Source organism: Hyperolius riggenbachi, chromosome 6 (assembly GCF_040937935.1).
Source record: "Hyperolius riggenbachi isolate aHypRig1 chromosome 6, aHypRig1.pri, whole genome shotgun sequence".
NCBI classification, from domain to species: domain Eukaryota; kingdom Metazoa; phylum Chordata; class Amphibia; order Anura; family Hyperoliidae; genus Hyperolius; species Hyperolius riggenbachi.
Window position 1 is genome coordinate 5,962,926 of NC_090651.1, and position 18,369 is coordinate 5,981,294.

The following is an 18,369-nucleotide window of genomic DNA, read 5'->3' on the forward strand; positions in this document are numbered from 1 at the left end:
CCTGTGTCTCCTGACTGCCATGGCAGATAAGCTCATTTGAAAGCACAGGATGTTAACAATATGTCTGCTTCCATGAAAGCAGGAAGTAGGAACACTGTGGATTTATTGCAGGATTTGTATCAGCTGTAACAAAGAAATGTTTTTCTTCAAAGATTATGCTGTTGTTTATCTTATAGAGCAGAGAGGAAGTTCTGAGTTCAGGTCCACTTTAAAGGGACCTTGTAGTAAATCCACACATATGAATCCGCTGTTATATGTCCTTCAATGTGTAGCTGAGAGTCCATTGCCCCTGTACCCCCTCCGCTGTGCCGCTCTCAGCCCCGGAACCCAGCTGGACCGCAGACTTCACAGAGGCAGAACGGAGGGAGCCGGACCGACACGGAGGGAGCGAACGGACTACAGGGCAAGCATGAATTCCTAGGCTAGCATGTCTCAGGTTTACTTTTGGCTGTGCATATTTTTTATCCATGCGGAATTCTCCTCTCAGAGCATTCTGGGAGAACAGGTATATTTTGTACCATCTTTGGAATTCTCAGAAACAAACATTCCTCAGAGATCCCCTGCCAGGACTAACGTCGCCACTCGTCATAAATGTAAATAAGGGCGAGGAAAGATTTTACAAGTGGCAAACTGACTAATTTATGAATGAATAAGCATTTTTATTCATTACGACAGCTGCTCTTCATGCACATGAGTATAAGGCTGTGGTGACAGCGGTGCGTTGCGGTATAATGGCCGCTCTGTGACGCGGCTCTCCGCACGGCGATGCACCAGCTGAGCGACGCTCACAGTGCGGAGCGTTACCGTATGGGTTGACGGTTACAGTGAAGAGCGCAAGTCGAGAAGCAGCTTAAAATATGTGTCACTAATTCAGAAAAACTGCCTCTGACCATCAGAACAACATGGCCTTCTTCCAGTAACAAACACTGAGTGGAAAATGCAGTCTACAGTTTAATATCAGTATAAAAGGAAAAAAAAATATACATATATACAGGTTTATTAATTGTACAGTAAAGTAACTATGTACAGCAGGTGAGGTAACACAGGTAAGTGGGCGGGGTCTGGGGGTATGCAGGTAAGTGGGCGGGGTCTCAAGGTAGGCAGGTAAGTGTCCCGGGTCTGGAGACCTGCAGGTAAGTGGGACGGGTCTGGAGGTAGGCAGGTAAGTGGGACGGGTCTGGAGGTACGCAGGTAAGTGGGACGGGTCTCAAGGTAGGCAGGTAAGTGGGCAGGTAAGAGCGGGGTCTGGAGACCTGCAGGTAAGGGGTCGGGTCTGGAGGTACGCAGGTAAGTGGCCCAGTGATGCAGGTAAGTAGACGGGATCTGGAGGCACACAGGTAAGTGGGTGGAGTCTCTGGTATGCAGGTAAGTGGGCAGGGTCCCTGGTACGCAGGTAAGTGGGCGGGGTCCCTGGTACGCAGGTAAGTGGGCGGGGTCTCTGGTATGCAGGTAAGTGGGCAGGGTCTGGAAGTATGCAGGTGAGTGGGCAGGGTCCCTGGTACGCAGGTAAGTGGGCGGGGTCCCTGGCATGCAGGTAAGTGGGCGGGGTCCCTGGTATGCAGGTAAGTGGGCGGGGTCCCTGGTATGCAGGTAAGTGGGACGGGCCTGCTGCCTCCCTGGGCCATTTCTCGGGGGGATATACAATAAATGAGATCATGCAGATCAGATGTGTGATTGGCTCACTCCATGTCTTGGTCCTCAGTGGTTGTCACGGCGGTGTCACCATCTGATCGCCGCTGTCCCTTCCCCGCCGCAGCAGACTTCTTCTTCTTCCGCTCCTGGTTGCTGGAGGTGACCTCCTCGCTGTATGCGGAGATGTGGGCGTGCTGCAGGGAGACAGAGGAGACCCCCTTTATCCATTCTATCAGTTCCAATCACACTGATACCTTCCTCTGTGTCGCCCTTCCTAAAATGTACTGAAAGTGACTGACTGGCTGGGTCCTGTAGCTACTTTATTGCCAGTAGAGTGGGAGTGGCTTCCTCAGGGCAGATCACCTGACTTCACCCACCTCCGCCCTTTGCTCAGAGGTTAATGGTTTGTGGCTGAGCCTGCAGTTCCTCCCTGCCCAATGTATATTAAAGACTCTAAGGGAAAAAAAGCGAATGTCTCAGCAAAAGGTGGAGTTGGGAAGCATCAGGTGATCTATACTCTTAGTGAAAGACTGGCTGCTGCCCCCTCCCAGCTCCTCCCCCAACTGTCTCATGTGGATGATGATATGACAAGGGGAGGGGCTTGGACAGATATCCTTCCAATAAATTTGCACTTTCATCAGGATACAAAACAACACTACCGGACGCAGCCAGCCAGATATTTTAAATGTATTTATTGTAACAAGTACAGATATGTGCACAATTTTACGCATTGCTAATTAATGTTTACTTATAAGAATAATAAAAAACGGAGAGGCTGAACTAGGTTAGTTACGTGGATATAACGTATGCTTGTTCCATGGCCTTGCAAGTTCCACTCCGGTTATTCGAGACGTAAGAGACTTTCTGGTCATCAGACATCATTGCGCCTCTGGGGACAGACTAACCAGGGCTGTGGAGTCGGAGTCGAGGAGTCGGAGTAATTTTGGGCACCCGGAGTCGGAGTTGTGGTTTCATAAACTGAGGAGTTGGAGTCAGAAGATTTTTGTACCGACTCCACAGCCCTGAGATTAACTAAACCTTAGTTATTTTTTTACTATCATTTGAACAATGTAAAGCCGCATACACACGCTAGATCATGGTCTCCCTAATGATCATTAATTCATCGTTAGAGAACAAGTGCTGTACAGACATGCTGTTCCCCTGCAGCCGGGTAGAGTGCACTGTTCTATGGAGAGGGGAGGAGGGTTGATAGGCAGACAGTAAGTAGGCAGTATCCGGGAGGAATAGGACATGACCTGCTCATTCCTTGTTGATTCGCTGAGGCGTATGGCGTTGAGCGGCAGTTTCACACAGGCTAGATTCTCAGCCGAGAATGACCTAGTGTGTGAACAACGCTGACCTGAACAGAGAGTGATATGGAGGCTGCCATCCTATTAAACATTACCAGTTGCCTGGCAGTCCTGCTGATCTCTTTGACTGCAGTAGTGTCTGAATCACACACCTCAAACAAGCATGCAGCTAATCCAGTCACACTTCAGAGCACCTGATCTGCTGCATGCTTGTTCAGGGGCTCTGGCTAAATGTATTAGAGGCAGAGGACCAGCAGGACAGCCAGGCAATGTGCATTGTTTAAAAGGAGATAAACATGGAGTCCTCCATCCCTCTCACCTCCCTTTATACTTACACCATTTAATATAAGAGACACATGTAGAGCGCCCGGGGGTGATCTGCACATGCTGCCATGCTTATTGGTGACATATTGGGGACATCACAGAGGTCTGAACAGGGAACAGCGACGATCTGTGAATAATACGAGATATGTACGGCAGTTACCAGCGATCGGCTTCGGCGGGAGGCCAACTTCACGTCTTCTACGTTGATTGTGGATCTTTTTCCATGTCTGAAACAACCAGCGGAGAGAGTGTCATTAATGTTCAAATTATGAGAACGGTAAAAGTTTCTAACGGATATTTTACTTAGACAGCGGCGCCCTCCATGGCAAAAGGGAGAGGCTGGAAAGGGAGAGAGGGGCTGGGAAGAGAGAAAGAGAGAGGCTGGGAAGAGAGAAAGAGAAAGGCTGGAAAGAGAGAAAAGAGAAAGGCTGGAAAGAGAGAAAAGAGAAAGGCTGGAAAGAGAGAAAAGAGAGAGGCTGGAAAGAGAGAAAAGAGAGAGGCTGGAAAGAGAGAAAAGAGAGAGGCTGGAAAGAGAGAAAAGAGAGAGGCTGGAAAGAGAGAAGCTGGAAAGAGAGAAAGAGAGAGGCTGGAAAGGGAGAGGCTGGAGGCTGGGAAGAGAGAGGCTGGAAAGAGAGAGGCTGGAGGCTGGGAAGAGAGAGGCTGGAGGCTGGGAAGAGAGAGGCTGGACGCTGGGAAGAGAGAGGCTGGAGGCTGGGAAGAGAGAGGCTGGAGGCTGGGAAGAGAGAGGCTGGAGGCTGGGAAGAGAGAGGCTGGAGGCTGGGAAGAGAGAGGCTGGAGGCTGGGAAGAGAGAGGCTGGAGGCTGGGAAGAGAGAGGCTGGAGGCTGGGAAGAGAGGGGCTGGAGGCTGGGAAGAGAGGGGCTGGAGGCTGGGAAGAGAGAGGCTGGAGGCTGGGAAGAGAGAGGCTGGAGGCTGGGAAGAGAGAGGCTGGAGGCTGGGAAGAGAGAGGCTGGAGGCTGGGAAGAGAGAGGCTGGAGGCTGGGAAGAGAGAGGCTGGAGGCTGGGAAGAGAGAGGCTGGAGGTGTGCAGTACTGATCTGAAAAATCGATCCCATTTGCGATCGGGAGCAGATCAGACATGCCAGAAATTATCCACCGACCCGTCTAATACAAGTCTTGTGTTACAGAAGTCGGTGTGACGGGGTGAGATCTGCAGCTGTGGGGGACACGAGAGATCTGTCGGGACTGAACGCTCTGCAGACAGAAGAGAAGCCTTGTTGGGGGGGAGGGGGGGTTGCCCGTGTTTGGTTGGCGCAGTCATTGTGGACAGGAGGGGCACCTGCGAGCTCGGAGGAGACACCGCGTCTTTTATCAGGAGACGTCTTTCATGTGAAGTGTTCAGAGAGGCAATTATCGCCCCTCTCCTCCTCACACCTGTCTGCAATTTACTGCCGCACAATTTATACGCCATGACGCTGGCTCTATTCATGTCACTGTCCCTTTGTGGATATGTTTCTGCTCACTAAAGAGGCCCTGTCACTCCGCCACAAGCTGGATGGGGAGAGGACAAAGTATCCCGATATAAGTTGCGGAATTTTCCGGAGAGCACAGGAAGTGCAGGGCCGCTCAGGGACGGTTGTGACAAGAGCCAGAGTAAAGTTAGTGAATGACCCCTCTCCGTGTGTCGGAGGTGGGTGGAGCAGCGGTAAGAGGCGCGGTACGCCGGTCACACTTACCTTGCGAACAGCTCAAGGTCTTTCGTGAACGTTTCTGTAGTGAGGGAAAAAAATGGAAATTAGATTTTTAATGAGAGAAGAGAAATCTCATAATTAAAGATCTTGGAAGGACATCAAGATAACGGCGTTGCCATGAATCTCTCGCCGGCTAATGAGGACAGCGGCAGATCGTCTGAAGACAAAACCCGAGCACAAATTAAAGGGCCAGGCCCGTCTCTGGAAGAGTAATGACAGCCATACACTGCGCAATGTACGGACAGATCGATCAGGAGAGAGATCTGCTGCCTGCCCGTATCTGCACACAATTTCCGATAGATTTCAGCGCAAACATCTATCAGAGATCGCCCCTCTCGCTGCCGCCGCCTGGCCCCCCCTCAAGTGTCCCCAATTCCTGCGGTCAGTAACCGCTCACCTGTCCGCCGATGCCACTCCTGCCCTCTTCTGGTTGTTTGTCGTCACCACAAGTGCCAGAACCGTGCGACGCCAGGCGTGTAGTGACATCACACGTGCGCCAATGCCCATAGTACAGGTGCTCACGGTGACGGCGGACACCGGAGGGGGCCAGGAGTCTTTTCAACTGCATACCAGCACTGGAGGGGGGGAGGGGAGGAGGGGGACTTTCCACCCTATGGAGCACTTGCAACCAAGATTTTCATGCATGTCCGATAGATCTTTGCAATCAGGACAATTGTAAAGAGGCGCCCTAATCGTAGATAAAAGCATCTAAAAACAGTTTAAATTTGACAAAAACGTGAAGTAGCTTACCTCAATGACGACAAATCTTTGTAATAAACAAAAGATTGATTATAGCACAGGCAACGCGTTTTGCGGGTCCAAGCCCGCTTCTTCAGGCCAATACAAGTGCCAAGCTAAATGAAATATTTAGCCAAGGGAGCCCCTTGTATTGGCCTGAGGAAGCGGGCTTGGACCCGCGAAACGCGTTGCCTGTGCTATAATAAATCTTTTGTTTATTACAAAGATTTGTCGTCATTGAGGTAAGCTACTTCACGTTTTTGTCAAATTTAAACTGTTTTTAGATGCTTTTATCTACGATTAGGGCGTTTCTTTACAATTGTCTAGTGCATCTTGTACCCCCATACGTGTCCCGTTTGAGGGGTGGAGACAGACCACGCGTGGTGTACACCACGGAGGACACCTGTCCCCCTTTTTTCCCCAGGAGTGCGACCGCATCCAGGTCCTCGGTGACCTCCCCGAGTGGAGTCGGGTTTATTGTCTCCACCTGTCTCCTGCGCTCGGTTGCCCCTCTGCAACCTACCTTTGTGAGTAGATTTTCACTTACTACAATTACCTGATTGTATTGACGTACTGCACCATTGGGCTCCCCGTTTTTGTTCCCTGTGTCCTTTTTCAGAAGGTGTCCTGACACCCACTACCCACTTTGCAACCAGGAAATTGATCAAAAGATCGATTCTCTTCCATTTCAATCAAAAGTGGGCCGGTCAGGATATAATATGGAGTAGTGTATGGTCATCTTAGGAACGCGTTACAACTGCAGATTTTTATATGCTGTCAGCGCCTCTACTGCTTAACTTCTCCTCACTTCCTGTTCCCCGGATACTTCCTGTTCCCTGAATACTTCCTGTTACCTGGATACTTCCTGCTCCCTGGATACTTCCTGCTCCCTGGATACTTCCTGCTCCCTGGATACTTCCTGCTCCCTGGATACTTCCTGCTCCTGTTACCTGGATACTTCCTGTTCCCTGAATACTTCCTGTGACCTGGATACTTCCTGTGACCTGGATACTTCCTGTTCCCTGGATACTTCCTGTTCCCTGGATACTTCCTGTTCCCTGGATACTTCCTGCTCCCTGGATACTTCCTGTTCCTGTTACCTGGATACTTCCTGTTCCCTGGATACTTCCTGCTCCCTGGATACTTCCTGTTCCTGTTACCTGGATACTTCCTGTTCCCTGAATACTTCCTGTTACCTGGATACTTCCTGCTCCCTGGATACTTCCTGCTCCCTGGATACTTCCTGCTCCCTGGATACTTTGTGTTACCCGGATAATCGCTAGAAGCTCAATATCCACATTGTTCTGTTTGGAATACTCTCCATATATTTCTATGGAAAGTCCACTGGAGTCTGATAAGGAGACGCCTTTATGATGGGGTCACAGAAAGCAATAAAAATCTGCCAACACTTCCACAATATCTTATTTCTTTTGTAGTTCAGGTTTATTTTATTTCTATGGTATAAAAACATACAGTGCCTTGGCAGGCGTTTCTCCTTTAGTAATATGAGCATAAATATTAATTTATGACTACGAAGATCGGAGGTCCGACACTTCACCAGCCCTTCAGAGCAAAGACTTTAAAGAGGACCTGTACTGAGAATAGTATAATGAATAAAATTGGATTATTTTTTTTTACAAAAATTCTTTTATAAATGATTTAGCCAGTGTTGGCCCATATTAGGTGTGCATTTCCACATTAGGATGTGATCAGAACTGGATTATCCACAAGGCAATCCTAGGCAGCTGCCTAGGGCCTAGAGAAAGAGTAGGGGCCTGGTGGATGCTAACCCCTAGACTGCTAGCAGTGGCTAGATAGTGTGTTGATAAAGGGCTCTGTCTCTGTCATAGAAGACCTGGGCTCAAATCTTGGCTCTTCCTATTCACTAAGCAAGTACCTAATCAATAAGGAGTTCCTGGGCAAGACTCCCTAACACTGCCTACTGAGAGCACGCTTGTGGCTGCCTCGCAATCGATTTTAGTCCGACAGCAGAAAACTACTATATAAATACTGCAATTATTATTATTTTTAATATTATATAAATCTTACTAAAAAAGCCATCAGCGATGGGAAAAACCTGCTATCCTGTCTGGGGCACCATTTCATCTCAATCCCTTTGTGACGCAGGTCCTGGTGCTCCTAAAATAATAAGGATCTGATAGGCCTGCCTGGCTTTGGGGTTTCTTATTCCTAGGCCCCCGTTTCCTAGAGATGTTTAATCACCGGAGTTCCTCTCACTCCTTCAGCAAGACACCTGCTGGACCCGGCAGCAACCAAACTCCAATAGTCCCCAGTAGGTTCCTCACACAATCAGGTGTCAAGAACCAGAAATGTACTGTTCCATCCAGAATCACAAAGACATAACAGTCACACCCACTATCGTTTCAGGGCCTCAAGAGGGTTCCCTTTATCAAGGCAAAATGTGATACTCCATAACAATGAGCCAAATACATACATATAATCTATACAACTGTAACAACCTTTAAAGCACACCGGAAGTGTGAGGGACAAGGAGGCTGCCATATTTATTTCCTTTCAAACAAGCAGAATGCCTGGTAGTCCTGCTGATCCTCTGCCTCTAATACATTTAGCCATAGCCCCTGAACAAGCATGCAGCAGATCAGATGCTCTGACTGAAGTCTGCATTTGCTGCATGCTTGTTTCTGGTGTGTGATTCAGACACTACTGCAGCCAAACAGATCAGCAGGGCTGCCAGCTAACCGGTATTGTTTAACAAGAAATGAGTATGGCAGCCTCCATATCCCTCTCACTTCAGATGTCCTTTAGCTTTTAAACCGCAGCTACACCCACATTGGGTACCGCTCTCAGTCTTATCAGGAGACGTCTTTCATGTGAAGTGTTCAGAGAGGCAATTATCGCCCCTCTCCTCCTCACACCTGTCTGCAATTTACTGCCGCACAATTTATACGCCGTGACGCCGGCTCTATTCAGGCTCCCAGCAATGTAACCGTCCCTTTGTGGATAGAATTCTGCTCCCTAAAGAGGCCCTGTCACTCCGCCACAAGCTGGATAGGGAGAGATCTATATGCTGCGATGCGGCTCTATTCAGACTCCCAGCAATGCGGCCGTCCTCAACCTACTCTGGACTAATATTCAGTCACCGGATGAGACCACAGGAGCTGCTCTCCCACAATTCCTCCAGCACCGCCTTTGTCACTATTAAAGGGCATTATGGCGAAAAATTGTATAATGTAAAATATGTGCAGAAAAACAAGTACATTTTTTCCAGCGTAAAATGAGCCATAAATTACTTTTCTCCTATAAAGCTGTCACTTACAGTAGGGAGTAGAAATCTGACAGAAGTGACAGGTTTTGGAATAGTCCATCTCTTCATAGGGGATTCTTCTCAGCAAGGCTTATATTCTTTATAAAGATATTCTCTAAAAATGATTTAAACAATGATGCTGGCCAGCTTCCCTGCTCGCTACACAGTTCACTAAGTGCTTTTGAAAATAAATAAATCCCTGAGAATCCCCCTGTGAAAAGATGGACTAGTCCAAAACCTGTCACTTCTGTCAGATTTCTACTACCTACTGTAAGCGGCAGCAACATAGGAGAAAAGTAATTTATGGCTCATTTTACTCTGGAAAAAAACACACTTCTTATTTGTATATGTTTGCACATATTTTAAATTTTACAATTTTTCGATATAGTGCCCCTTTAATATTGCTTTCTAGAACTTGACCCAACTCCATTGGCTTGCATCTGAACTCTGTATATTTCTTGGGGTTTTCTGGCAGATACAATGCTTCCATCCAGCCGAGGCCGTTAGTGAGTGATGAGTGGCCGGGTGTCGGTATGGTGTACGGCGGTTGGCCTCTCCACATGGGATCATCTTTTTAAAGTAATTTTGCTAACTTTTGATTAATAAAGCTAACGTTTATATTTCCATAAATCAAGTGTTTAGCTTATTCATTGTTGCACACATCTCCTCCTTTATTTCCCGTGAGGCTAAGTTCACAGTGTGACGTTAAAGTTGCACGTTACAACAACATGTAACGCAGAATAACTCACTGCAATGAAAAATCAATGCGCCGTTCACAGTGCACACGTTGCGTTGGTGCCTAACGCTGCACGGTAAGTGAAAGTACTGCATGCTCTGCGTTATACACGTTATTAGCTGCGTTGGACTGTTTGCACATGCTCAGTAATGACTTGGAAGCATACTTTTCATTGCCTGTATTTTTTACTGTATCTGCTGTACGCAACGGTAACGCTGCGCTGCGACTTTTTGGGCGCGTTGCGTTGTAAGCTTGCGGTGCGACTTTAACGTCGCATCAAAAAGCAACGTCCCACTGTGAATCTAGCCTGAATGTTACGTATCGCCTGAGATCCGGGGCTCAGCACCTCAGGATTGCTCTGGACAGATCTCCTCTGGTAGGAGGGATAGTTGGTGTTGGTGTAAATGCCCCCACCCCCGCCCTCGTTTGGTCAAGTCTTCCTATGGGCTAAAATAGATCACACTTGGCGCTTTTTCAGAGCTTTGCTGATTCCCACCTATCTGTAAAGTGCTGCTCCTAACGCATCCCTATGGATCCATTCACACTGCAGCGTTTCCGATCAATCGCAAGCGCGCTGCATGCAGCGTTTTGGGGGCGATCACACTGGATTCTATTAAACAGGAATCACAAGCGCAAATTGCGAGATTTCACTCGCCCGAATCACGAAACTGCCACATAGGAATTATACAGTGGCTAGTTAGATGCAGTTTATGCGCTGATTATGTGTGAATTGCCCCAGAACCTGTATAACTTAGATGTGCCAGTATTTAAAAGGATGGGGTGACAACCCTAGCTGTAGGTCTGGCTTTAATAGGTGGAAGTTTGGATACAGAAGGACCTATCAGGGCTCCCTGCGTTTTTTAACAGGAACAGCAGAGAGCTGTACGGACGCACAGGAGGCTGCCCCACCCTTAGTCGACACGACTGGACTTTATATGTGACATAACTATAAAGTAGAGGAAACTGGTTATACTGTATAAAGCCATTCTTGTCTTCAGTGCTGATTGCACAAAGCAGGAGGCAGACACTCACCGCACTGTCGGAAGGTTATCTCTGAAACTGCTGCGATTGCTTGTTTGCTGAACTTCATCTCCCTCTCTTCTGCGACCTCCTCGCACAGCAGCCCCACCGTATAGTGAACGGCGGCCTTCAATCGCTGGAGAGGAGTAACAGACCGGATTTATAATATGAACAGTGCAGGTAAAGATACAATCCCTACAATGCAGAGGTTCTGGGGGCGGAGCAGTCCTTTTCAGCGCTGCTAGATTTGGGCGCAGCCGGCGCCACCATAGACTGTAATGGGAATGAGTCTATAGCGGCGCTCAGGGAGTAACATCGGCACCATTAGAAGACGGAGCAGTCCTTTTCAGCGCTGCTAGATTTAGGCGCAGCCGGCGCCTCCATAGACTACAATAGGAATCACTCCTATTGCAGCGCTCAGTGAGTAATGTCGGTGCTGTCAGAAGACGGAGCCGAAGTTGCTTAAAAAACACAATAATTCGGCCTCCAGCAATCGCTGGAAGCGGAATTATATAATTCCCCCACTATCCATGGCGGTCTGGAGGGGGAATAGTAATTACCACCACCGGGACTTGTGCAGCAGCAGGATCAGCCATATACCGGCGGTGTCCTTAGCCCAAGTCTACCGCGCTGATTTCATATGTATGCTCTGGGGATAGCTGGGAACAATTTTAGCTATGAAGAATCCTTAGTGAAAGGCGGCCCACTCATTACAGGTTTAACTTCTTGATGCCCGCTCCACGCCTATCGTCATGAACGCGGCGGCAGCTTCAGGATCACTCGCCGCTCGGAGACAGACGCCGAAACCACCGTCTAATAAGTCTGAACAGCGCTGCAATCTAAGGCAGCGCTGTACTGGGGTGTCACACGGCTGTCCCTCTGGGGGACATATAAGCGATCCGCTGTGATAGGCAGGGGAGGGGAGGGAGGGGTATTAAAATAATTTTAAAAATAGGGAAATTTAATTTAAAAAAATATATATATATTGACCTGACCCCACCAACAGAAAGCTCTGTTGGTGGGGACATAAGGGGGGAGGGAAAAATCACTTGTGTGCCGAGTTGTGTGGCCCTGCAGCAAGGCCTTAAAGCTGCAGTGGCATATTTCTGTAAAAATGGCCTGGTCACTAGGAGGGTTTAACACCATGGTCCTCAAGTGGTTAAACCCTCCGTGAATAGAGCATATGGAGGCTGACTTTTTCCTGCTGCCTGGCAGCCCTGCTGGTCTCTTTGGCTGCAGTGGTGTCTGAATCATACACCTGAAACAAGCATGCAGCTAATCTTGTCAGATCTGACAATATCATCAGAAACACCTGATTTGCTGCATGCTTGTTCAGGGGTTATGCCTAAAGTCGGATCTACACGAGGCGATCTGGCGGCTCGATTAGCCGCCGGATCGCCTCTTCCGCGTCCCCGCTCGCCGGATTCGATCCGCCCTCGTCCGCTTGATAAGGAATATCGCTCCGTGTAGATGGAGCTGTAAAGTATCAGAGGATCAGCAGGACAGCCAGGCAGCTGGTATTGCTTAAAAGGAAGTCAATGTGTCAGCCTCCAGATACTTCTCACTTCAGGTGTGAAATGGGCTACATGGATAGAGTGGAATTCAGTGGGAAGATCATATCCAGCTGCCGGGCACCTTTCTCTTATATTCTATCATTTTTCTCGCGATGAGGAACTTACTTAAACGCTGTAGAAATTAGTTTAACTTCCGAGGCTCCCTCTGAGTCGCACCGGGAATGACTAGTTTGAACTTTTTCATAAGTGCAGTTTGTTTTATCCTATTTCATTTGTCCTTCTTTTCAAAAAATAGCAAGATGGGAACGTTCTATCCTGACTACTTGCCTTTAATATGGTATCTTGTTTATCGTGTATGCTTTTTTTATTCCTCAATATAAAAAGGTTTTGGAGAAAAAAAAAGCTGGTCATGTGTCTTATGACCAGCAGATGGCGGTGCAGCAGTGATTCATGCTATACATACGGCGCTGCAGTTATAATGTTGGCCAGCAGATGGCGGTGCAGCATACTAATCCATGCTATACATACGGCGCTGCAGTTACAATGCTGGCCAGCAGGTGGCGGTGCAGCACACTGATCCCCGCAATGTACGCGGCGCTGCAGTTACAATGCTGGCCAGCAGGTGGCAGTGCAGCACACTGATCCCCGCACTGTACGTGGCGCTGCAGTTACAATGCCGGCCAGCAGGTGGCGCGCTGCGCAATGATCCCTTCGCTGCTCGTGTGTGACTCTCCATGCCGGGCGGGAGTCACGGAGCCCCCCGGAGCCGCTCCTCTCTCCCCCCCCCCCCCCGGGTCACACCTGTACCTGTATGCGGCGCCCCTCGTCCTCCTCCGCCATGACGATCCCGCGCTCCGGGAATTTTGCCGCCAAGAACCGAGTTACGGAAGCCGGGAGGACCAAATCCAGCCGGAAGGCGAAGCGGCGCGGTCACGTGGCCGGGATATAATGAGGCGGGAGCTCCCCCTGCTGGCTGCGAGGTGAAGCGCGGCTTATACTAATACTAATACTGTATACTGATCATCTAGCTTCCAGAAGGAGAGCCCTTGTGATTGGCTCTGCGCTGGGAGACGGGGAGGTGCCATTACTAAGCTCCTCCCTCCACTGAGTGCTGCTCGGGAACTCCTCTGCAGGGCTTCAGGAGCGGGGCGGAGCCTGGGAGGGGCGGGTCTGACACGCCTACACTAGCTCAATGGTTATGTGAAGTATGACTGCAGCCAGATAATGAGAGGGGCGGGGCTGCAATAGTGGCTCATCTTATCTGTCAGTAGGGACCCCACCACTGGAATTTATTCATATGCACCTCCCTGCTCTTGTATTTGGCTGTCTGATTGTCACACCTGCAGTAAATTATTCAGGAGAGCCACTTTTATGGTAATTTTCCTGCTCTCAGCCAGGGGCGTAACTAGAAATCACTGGGCCCCCCTGCGAATATTTGGATGGGGCCCCCCCCATAGGTGCCAAATAATCGTAATGGGACAGCGTTTCACTGTAAATTAATTGTAAAGTGGGCAGCATTTTACCAGACAATCATAATGTGGGCCAGAAAATCGTAATGTGGGTCTTTAGAAAATCATAATGTGGGCAGAGTTCACCAGAAAATCGTAATGTGGGCACCAGTCACCAGAAAATCGTAACGTGAGCAGCAGTCACCAGAAAATTGTAACGTGGACAGCATTCACCAGACAATCGTAATGTGGGCAGCGTTCACCAGAATATCGTAATGTGGGACAGAAAATCGTAATGTGGGCAGAGTTCACCAGAAAATCGTAATGTGGGCAACGTTCACCAGAAAATTGTAACATGGACAGCATTCACCAGACAATCGTAACGTGGGCAGTGTTCACCAGAAAATCGTAATGTGGGCCAGAAAATCGTAATGTGGGCAGCGTTCACCAGAAAATCGTAACATGGACAGCATTCACCAGACAATCGTAACGTGGGCAGTGTTCACCAGAAAATCGTAATGTGGGCCAGAAAATCGGAATGTGGGCAGAGTTCACCAGAAAATCGCAATGTGGGCAGCAGTCACCAGAAAATCGCCATGTGGGCAGCAGTCACCAGAAAATCCTAATGTGGGCAGCAGTCACCAGAATATTGTAATGTGGGCAGCAGTCACCAGAAAATCCTAATGTGGGCAGCAGTCACCAGAATATTGTAATGTGGGCAGCAGTCACCAGAAAATCCTAATGTGGGCAGCAGTCACCAGAATATCATAATATGGTTGCAGCACAAACCAGAAAATCCTTATGTGGGCAGCAGTCACCAGAAAATCGCAATGTGGACAGCAGTCACCAGAAAATTGCAATGTGGGCAGCAGTCACCAGAAAATCGCAATGTGGGCAGCAGTCACCAGAAAATCGTAATGTGGGCAGCAGACACCTGAAAATCGCAATGTGGGCAGCAGTGACCAGAAAATCGTAATGTGGGCAGCAGTGACCAGAAAATCGTAATGTGGGCAGCAGACACCTGAAAATCGCATTGTGGGCAGCAGAAACCAGAAAATCGTAATGTGGGCAGCAGACACCTGAAAATCGTAATGTGGGCAGCAGACACCTGAAAATCGTAATGTGGGCAGCAGGCACCTGAAAATCGTAATGTGGGCAGCAGTCAGTCACCAGAATATCGTAATGTGGGCAGCAGACACCTGAAAATCGTAATGTGGGCAGCAGACACCTGAAAAACGTAATGTGGGCAGCAGACACCTGAAAATCGTAATGTGGGCAGCAGACACCTGAAAATCGCAATGTGGGCAGCAGTGACCAGAAAATCGTAATGTGGGCAGCAGGCACCTGAAAATCGTTATGTGGGCAGCAGGCACCTGAAAATCGTAATGTGGGCAGCAGTCAGTCACCAGAATATCGTAATGTGGGCAGCAGACACCTGAAAATCGTAATGTGGGCAGCAGGCACCTGAAAAACGTAATGTGGGCAGCAGACACCTGAAAATCGTAATGTGGGCAGCAGACACCTGAAAATCGCAATGTGGGCAGCAGTGACCAGAAAATCGTAATGTGGGCAGCAGGCACCTGAAAATCGTAATGTGGGCAGCAGACACCTGAAAATCGTAATGTGGGCAGCAGACACCTGAAAATCGCAATGTGGGCAGCAGTGACCAGAAAATCGTAATGTGGGCAGCAGGCACCTGAAAATCGTTATGTGGGCAGCAGGCACCTGAAAATCGTAATGTGGGCAGCAGTCAGTCACCAGAATATCGTAATGTGGGCAGCAGACACCTGAAAATCGTAATGTGGGCAGCAGGCACCTGAAAAACGTAATGTGGGCAGCAGTCAGTCACCTGAAAATCGTAATGTGGGCAGCAGACACCTGAAAATCGTAATGTGGGCAGCAGACACCTGAAAATCGCAATGTGGGCAGCAGTGACCAGAAAATCGTAATGTGGGCAGCAGGCACCTGAAAATCGTTATGTGGGCAGCAGGCACCTGAAAATCGTAATGTGGGCAGCAGGCACCAGAAAATCGTAATGTGGGCAGCAGTGACCAGAAAATCGTAATGTGGGCAGCAGACACCTGAAAATCGTAATGTGGGCAGCAGACACCTGAAAATCGCAATGTGGGCAGCAGTGACCAGAAAATCGTAATGTGGGCAGCAGGCACCTGAAAATCGTAATGTGGGCAGCAGACACCTGAAAATCGTAATGTGGGCAGCAGACACCTGAAAATCGCAATGTGGGCAGCAGTGACCAGAAAATCGTAATGTGGGCAGCAGGCACCTGAAAATCGTTATGTGGGCAGCAGGCACCTGAAAATCGTAATGTGGGCAGCAGTCAGTCACCAGAATATCGTAATGTGGGCAGCAGACACCTGAAAATCGTAATGTGGGCAGCAGGCACCTGAAAAACGTAATGTGGGCAGCAGTCAGTCACCTGAAAATCGTAATGTGGGCAGCAGACACCTGAAAATCGTAATGTGGGCAGCAGACACCTGAAAATCGCAATGTGGGCAGCAGTGACCAGAATATCGTAATGTGGGCAGCAGACACCTGAAAATCGTTATGTGGGCAGCAGGCACCTGAAAATCGTAATGTGGGCAGCAGGCACCAGAAAATCGTAATGTGGGCAGCAGTGACCAGAAAATCGTAATGTGGGCAGCAGACACCTGAAAATCGTAATGTGGGCAGCAGACACCTGAAAATCGTAATGTGGGCAGCAGACACCTGAAAATCGTAATGTGGGCAGCAGGCACCAGAAAATCGTAATGTGGGCAGCAGTGACCAGAAAATCGTAATGTGGGCAGCAGACACCTGAAAATCGTAATGTGGGCAGCAGACACCTGAAAATCGTAATGTGGGCAGCAGACACCTGAAAATCGTAATGTGGGCGACAGGCACCTGAAAATCGTAATGTGGGCAGCAGACACCTGAAAATCGTAATGTGGGCAGCAGACACCTGAAAATCGTAATGTGGGCAACAGGCACCTGAAAATCGTAATGTGGGCAACAGGCACCTGAAAATCGTAATGTGGGCAGCAGACACCTGAAAATCGTAATGTGGGCAGCAGTGACCTGAAAATCGTAATGTGGGCAGCAGGCACCAGAAAATCGTAATGTGGGCAGCAGACACCTGAAAATCGCAATGTGGGCAGCAGTGACCAGAAAATCGCAATGTGGGCAGCAGTGACCAGAAAATCGCAATGTGGGCAGCAGACACCAGAAAATCGTAATGTGGGCAGCAGACACCTGAAAATCACAATGTGGGCAACAGGCACCTGAAAATCGTAATGTGGGCAGCAGGCACCTGAAAATCGTAATGTGGGCAGCAGACACCTGAAAATCGTAATGTGGGCAGCAGTGACCTGAAAATCGTAATGTGGGCAGCAGGCACCAGAAAATCGTAATGTGGGCAGCAGGCACCAGAAAATCGCAATGTGGGCAGCAGTGACCAGAAAATCGCAATGTGGGCAGCAGACACCTGAAAATCGTAATGTGGGCAGCAGGCACCAGAAAATCGCAATGTGGGCAGCAGTCACCTGAAAATCGCAATGTGGGCAGCAGACACCTGAAAATCGCAATGTGGGCAGCAGTCACCTGAAAATCGCAATGTGGGCAGCAGACACCTGAAAATCACAATGTAGGCAGCAGTCACCTGAAAATCGCAATGTGGGCAGCAGACACCTGAAAATCACAATGTAGGCAGCAGGCACCTGAAAATCACAATGTAGGCAGCAGGCACCTGAAAATCGCAATGTGGGCAGCAGGCACCTGAAAATCGCAATGTGGGCAGCAGACACCTGAAAATCACAATGTAGGCAGCAGACACTAGAAAAAAAAAATGCACCTGTGAAAAAAAACCAATTCACTTACCTGACAGAAGTCTTCTCCTCTCCCGGCATCTGGCTCGCAGCTCCCCGAGTCCTCCTGCAGCACATCTCCCGCGCTGACAGGCAGAGTGCAGGGCTACGGCAAGATGGCTGCCGAAACCCTGTACTAGAGACACAAATAGTCTCCAGTGTAGGGCTTCTTCGGCGGCCATCTTGCTGTAGCCCTGCTCTGCCTGCCGGAGACTATGCAGGCTGCTGGGCTGCGGGGAATGAAGCACCTTGCTGGGGGGTCCAGAGCAGCGCTCCCCCCACGCACAGTGAGCGGGCCCCAGAGCAGCCCCGGGCCCCCCTGCGGCTGAGGGGGTCGCATCCCCGGTAGGTACGCCGGTGCTCTCAGCATCAGAAATACTTCCTATATATACAGTATATATTGCTGTATATTGGCATGTAGTCCCGCCCTTCCAGTGATGTCACAACCTAGGCTGTTTAGCTATGCAGAATTCTCCTACGGGAGCATTTTGGGACACCAGGTATATTTTCAATGGTTTCGGAACTCTCAGAAACAAACATTCCTCAGAGATCACCTGACAGGACTAAAGTTGTTGTAACTTGTGATATATTGCTGAATGTAAATCAGGATCAGGAGAGATTTTACACTGACTAAATCATTTATAAATGAATATTGTAATTAAAAAAAGCTTTTCACTACAGGTCCTCTTTAATAGTATTGTAGTCATTGAATACAGTACAGTGTACTATATGTAAGATCGGCTGAATCACGTCAGCGGCGGAATGGCGATACTCGGGCTGCAGCTCCGACTT

General features: G+C 49.0%; 1 protein-coding gene across 1 annotated transcript; it reads right to left on the reverse strand.

The window, feature by feature from the left end:
- Positions 1-945: 945 nt before the first annotated feature.
- CENPS (centromere protein S) lies at positions 946-13,248 on the reverse strand. Its single transcript, XM_068242376.1, has 5 exons — positions 13,077-13,248; positions 10,768-10,891; positions 4,961-4,994; positions 3,427-3,493; positions 946-1,826 (listed from the first exon to the last, which is right to left on the reverse strand). Exons 1-5 carry the CDS (start codon positions 13,107-13,109, stop codon positions 1,680-1,682), a joined length of 405 nt encoding a protein of 134 aa, XP_068098477.1. The 5' UTR covers positions 13,110-13,248; the 3' UTR covers positions 946-1,679.
- Positions 13,249-18,369: the final 5,121 nt, after the last annotated feature.